Consider the following 5,200-nt stretch of genomic DNA (forward strand, 5'->3'; position numbering starts at 1 on the left):
GATGAACATAATGTTGAACCTTTTTATTACACGTTTAATTTGACAATGACTTAAAGGGATTAATTGTCGGGTCAAGTCCAGTCGCAAACCGCATGGGGTTCTGTTGAAACCCAGAGGGCATATTCTACTTGTGCTTTTTCTTCTTCAAGTTCTCTTGGGGTTTCTCACGGGTCTCCACCGGCGTGTCTGGTAGTGCGGGCTGCCAAGTGAGTGGGTGTTGTCTGTACACGGGCCACGGGGGCAGAGTGAGCTGCAGAAGAGCAGATATGCACATTACAGCTGCAAAATACCCAACAGGCACACAGCGGTGAGCACAATGTCCGAGGTCGGAAAAAGCTACCCTAGAAACCTAAATCATGTGCATATACACACACACATTCGGACAGAGGACCTTCATCAGCAGTGCAAGCAAAGTGAACAGACAGATACATAAAGTCTACTCACCAAACAGGATACTGTGAATCCTGCTATCATGATGTAAACAGTCCATCCAAACTGCTCAATAATGAAACCATAAATGAATCCGATAACCTGGAAACATAACGGACTGAATGAGAGACAGCAGCGGGTGAGATGCAGGACGGGCCGGTACCGGACCGGTACTCACCGCGGAGAGCAGGATGACGCCTTGGAATATTTGCTCTGCAAGTTTCTGTCCTTTGTAGTCCTAAAAAAATAAAAATGTCACATTTGTATGTCTAAACCATTTTAATAATAGCGCGAACGAGCATATGTTAACCATTATTAAGGACACATAACGTTCTCCCTCGCTTTGCATTTACAGTCTTAAGGTTTTTACTTTCTACAACTCAGTATTGACGACACGAGGATTTTATTAGTTTATCTTAACGCCGTTAAAGTCGATAATCGTCTCGCTAGCTAGCTGACTAGCTCCCTAACTAATTAAACGCTGTGTGCATGATGGGCTAGCTAAGAATTACTTGTTATTAAAGAAATAATGTTTCTTACCATGTGAGTTGGTATTGATTTAAAAATGGACAACATTTTGAAATTAACAAAAGAAAAGAGAAATCGCTATAAATATAAGATTTCCTGTTTGAAAAAAGTGCACGTATATTTCTGAAGGACCCGAATCGAGACGTCGTGCGGTTTTGAAATGCACTCCAGTTGCGCAGCGTGGGCCTGCGTGCTTCAAATACATAGTTATTTAATTAAATACGCTTTTGAAAAAAACTCCATATGTGCTTAACAAACACGTATTCAGTGAATTTCAACAAAACGGTTATGTGCCGGACGAAAACTGATAATGAAGTTAAACCAACAAAGGTAAGAAACTTTTTAAAAATCTGGCAGCACGCTGGACACCTCTTTTGTGCCTTAGGGAATGTAAAAAGGGGCGGGGTTACTCTGCTGCGCAGTTGCTTTCGCTGATGTATAAATAAAGCGGACACGCAGAAACCATTACACTTGGCGTCAACTCTGCGGTATATTGTTTCCAAATCTGCGAATGTTATATGCAGCGTTTCATTTCGTCCAGAAAAAAATGAACACGGGCTATTCTTCTTTGGAGATTTGTTGATGTTGAGTTGGCATTTTGGATGAGACGCCGAACGACTTCCAACTGTAGTCGCGCGTTAGGTACGTTGGCCAGCTAGCAGCATGTCTTTCTTTAATGCTTATCGGTTTATTTGTATTTTGGAAATGTTCTAGTAATGCTCTAGTATACCGCTTGCATATAACGTTGTGCACTCACTGAACCGAAAGGGCAGCTGCATCCCTCTCATGTGTTTTGAAACTAGCTAGCTAGCTAATGCTAACGGGCATTAAAGTGGTTAAATCGCGGACCAGCCGACCATTAACGCTCCTGTCTTCATACACACGCACATAACATCACTCGTCTTTTACAGCAGCTGAAGAGGTGATGCAGTTTTTCTCCTGAAGTGAAGAGACGACAGAGAGCGCGATGACACGTAGAGGTGAGGAGCAGCAGCGTCGCGATGGCTCGTTTTCTCCTGTGTGTCTCAATCTCATGTCGTGCTTAACCTCAGTTGCACTGAAAGTAGCCTTGCTCTTCTGTTTCAGTCAACGTGCTCATCCTTGTGCTGCTTTCAATCGCCTTTTTAATCATCTTGCATCGAAATCTGCTCAATCTCAGTGATTTCCTAAGGCACGAGGATTCAGGTACTGGAATTCATGCCCCTCGTGCCCCTTTCTGGTTTTTTGTTCCTCTCGTTCATTTCTTCTCTTTTTTGTGTTAATCTTACCTTCCATCTGTCCATCTTAGATGCAGCTCCAGGCATGATCCTGCCCTTTGAAACTGGATTCTTTGCTGACCACAGACTCAGAACAGGAGAGGAGATCCCTATAGTGATCACTGCTGCTGAGGAGAGGCTCGGGGCAGCCGTGGCTGCCATGAACAGCATCAACCAAAATACTGGCGCCAATGTGGTTTTCAGCATAGTGACACTCAACGAATCCGTGGAGCATCTCAGGTAAAGGCTGGGAAAACAAGCTTGGGAACTCCGACAGCTGACTTAGGATCAGCTCTCCTCTGTTAATATAAATGCATTTTTACGCACGCAAAAGGCACAAACATGTCATTTTGGTTTGGTGTCTCTCTGTGTATGTAACACATGCATCTCTTGCCAGGGCTTGGTTGTCTAAGACTGACATAAAGCATAAAATCATCACATTTGAGCCAAAGATTCTTGAAGGGAAAATTACAAATGATGCTCAGAAGGCAGATTTGGTGAAACCGGTAACTATGTGCACCTATTATAACATTCTGGACTTATGTTATGGGAACATGAATTCACCATCTGGGACGTGTTTGTTTCTCAGCTGACCTTTGCCAGATTCTACATGCCAGTTTTCCTGCCCGATGCAGAAAAGGCTATTTATCTGGACGATGACATTATTGTGCAAGGTAAGTAAAAAGATTGTGAGGCTGACAGCACAAAGGTCAAAATTGTTCGGCAAGTTCTGTTTTTGGGAAAGTGGAAATGCACTCTTCCTGTTGCAGGCGATATCCGGGAGCTTTTTCAGACGAGTCTGAAGTCTGGACATGCTGCTGCATTTTCTGACGACTGTGATTCTGCGTCCTCCAAAGGCATTATCAGAGGAGCAGGCAACCAGGCAAGTTCTAGTCACATCAGAAGAAAGTTCCCACAGAGATGGTAAACACTAATGACAAACATGACTACACCCATATCTTCTATTCTGCATAAATGTACACAGCAGTGTTAACTCGTTACAGCAACCTGAAACACAACTAGTGTGTGCTTTTGCCTATTACAGAACAATTACATTGGCTTTTTGGATTTCAAAAAGGATTCCATTAAGAAACTTGGAATGAAAGCAAACGCATGCACTTTCAACCCTGGAGTCATGGTGGCAAACCTAACCGAGTGGAAACAGCAGAACATCACTGGGCAGCTGGAGCATTGGATGCAGCTGAATGTCAGGTGAGGGGCGGAGGGCTAGTTCAGGCCTCTCCTGGGACATGTGGACACACACACCATCAGGAACATGGTGCGCTGTGATCAAAGAATAGAACGTTTTCAAGCTTGAAATAACTTTTTAAAAAGGAATTGTAATAAAGGTAATAAATCTTAGCCCCTAAGCCAAGCAGCTTAAAATATACTTGGGTGTGGTGTGATTAACAAATAATCTATGTAGGCATGTGCCATGCCCATTAGGGTTTGAAATCTATGTTAAGTCTGCAGAAGGCGACATGTGTTGAACTCCATCTGAATCACATAAAGCTATGTCCCAGGTGCACGACACACGAGGTGGGATGACAATGCTGGTGTACCCGTGTCAACCTGAGCTTTACACTTTAATTTAATCACAAGTCGAATGCTTAATCATTGAAGCAGTGCTGTACCGTTATTACCTGGATATTTTGTATCACTGGCAAGTCCAGCTCATAGTTCTTCACTCCGCTGTATTCTGTTTGAGCAGGGAAGACCTCTACAGTAAAACCCTAGGAGACAGCTTCACCACGCCCCCCCTTCTCATCGTGTTCTACAGGCACCACTCCAGTCTGGATCCCATGTGGCATGTCCGACACCTAGGTGAGATAAGGGGGTTTATAAATATATAAATAATATATTTATAAATAAAACCTCTGGCCGATTAGATCTCTGTATTAGATCATGGAACGGAACATGATCTACTAAGATGCTACTAACTAAATGTGGGTTTGAGTATTAAGTATTAAAGGACTGACTTCCTTTTGATGTGGAAATGTCTTCAGGAGGCAGTGGCGCTGGAAATCGTTACTCTCTACAGTTTGTGAAAGCTGCCAAGCTTCTCCACTGGAGCGGACATTACAAGCCATGGGGGAGGGTCTCCTCCTTTTCTGACATTTGGGACAAGTGGTACATTCCAGACCCAACGGGTAAATTTCATCCAATCAGAAGACACTCAGGAGACCAATAGGCTAGGAATCCAATGACCTGATCGATGCACAGCTACGGCCTCATTCAAGTCTAGCCTGTTCTGTCAGAATACAGATGCAGTGTTGTAATTCTGCAGGTGTTGATTTAAGAGCACTCAAACACACACAACATACTGTTGTATGTTCTGAGTCATGGGGAAACAAAGATGTATTTTTCCATCTTGTGTATTTTTTTGGACTGTTAACTCTTCTGCCCCTCCATCAGTCACGCTAGTGCTTGGAGATTTGTGTATAAAACACAAGCTCCACTAAAACACTACCTCAGCCCCATGTACAGTACATTTAATGAGGAAAGGTCCCATTCTTTATCCCTTTCAAGGACAATACGTTGTCTGTATTCCACTGTGTTCACCCAGAGTACTTGTTTATTGTGGTGATATTTCCCCACACAACACTGACACTGTGACCTGTTACAGTTAAAGTTAAAATGAATGAGATGGCCTTAAAATGAATGAGATGGCCCTTTAATTGAGGCGTTTCAAAACAAGAAACTGAACCACTACAGCACGTTTTGTCTCCTCTGCTCAATATTGGTTTGCTTACAGTATAAAGTGAAAACCTGCATGTGTTTGTCACTCATTATTTTACGCAAGTTCAAGACCACACAGCTTTCCCACTAGTACCAGGTGATGGTCCTGTTAAGAACTGGACCATTTTGTACAGAGAAGCTATGAGTTGTGTTTCTGTATTGAAGATCACTGAGTAAAACCGGTAATCACTGGCATCTTTGTTCAGTTTTCTTTTGGTCAATTGTATAAAATACACATTACACATGAA

The 5,200-nt window shown here is 42.9% G+C and overlaps 2 protein-coding genes across 4 annotated transcripts; one reads left to right on the forward strand and one right to left on the reverse strand.

The window, feature by feature from the left end:
- Positions 1-8: 8 nt before the first annotated feature.
- On the reverse strand, positions 9-1,282 carry spcs1 (signal peptidase complex subunit 1). The gene is made up of 4 exons (XM_076989286.1): positions 970-1,282; positions 608-667; positions 445-531; positions 9-250 (listed from the first exon to the last, which is right to left on the reverse strand). The coding sequence occupies exons 1-4, from the start codon at positions 1,003-1,005 to the stop codon at positions 125-127; spliced, it is 309 nt and encodes a 102-aa protein (XP_076845401.1). The 5' UTR covers positions 1,006-1,282; the 3' UTR covers positions 9-124.
- Positions 1,283-1,402: 120 nt separating this feature from the next.
- On the forward strand, positions 1,403-5,145 carry glt8d1 (glycosyltransferase 8 domain containing 1). 3 transcript variants are annotated; one of them, XM_076989285.1, is made up of 10 exons: positions 1,403-1,599; positions 1,869-1,937; positions 2,044-2,142; positions 2,246-2,453; positions 2,611-2,719; positions 2,803-2,887; positions 2,984-3,096; positions 3,292-3,425; positions 3,925-4,037; positions 4,220-5,145. In XM_076989285.1, the coding sequence occupies exons 2-10, from the start codon at positions 1,925-1,927 to the stop codon at positions 4,402-4,404; spliced, it is 1,059 nt and encodes a 352-aa protein (XP_076845400.1). In that variant the 5' UTR covers positions 1,403-1,599; positions 1,869-1,924; the 3' UTR covers positions 4,405-5,145. The 3 variants fall into 3 exon arrangements, with proteins under 3 accessions (XP_076845400.1, XP_076845397.1, XP_076845398.1); XM_076989282.1 differs by having other exon boundaries at positions 1,405-1,599; positions 3,259-3,425; XM_076989283.1 differs by having other exon boundaries at positions 1,405-1,599; positions 1,872-1,937; positions 3,259-3,425.
- Positions 5,146-5,200: the final 55 nt, after the last annotated feature.

The sequence above is a fragment of the Brachyhypopomus gauderio genome, unplaced genomic scaffold (assembly GCF_052324685.1).
Source record: "Brachyhypopomus gauderio isolate BG-103 unplaced genomic scaffold, BGAUD_0.2 sc66, whole genome shotgun sequence".
NCBI classification, from domain to species: domain Eukaryota; kingdom Metazoa; phylum Chordata; class Actinopteri; order Gymnotiformes; family Hypopomidae; genus Brachyhypopomus; species Brachyhypopomus gauderio.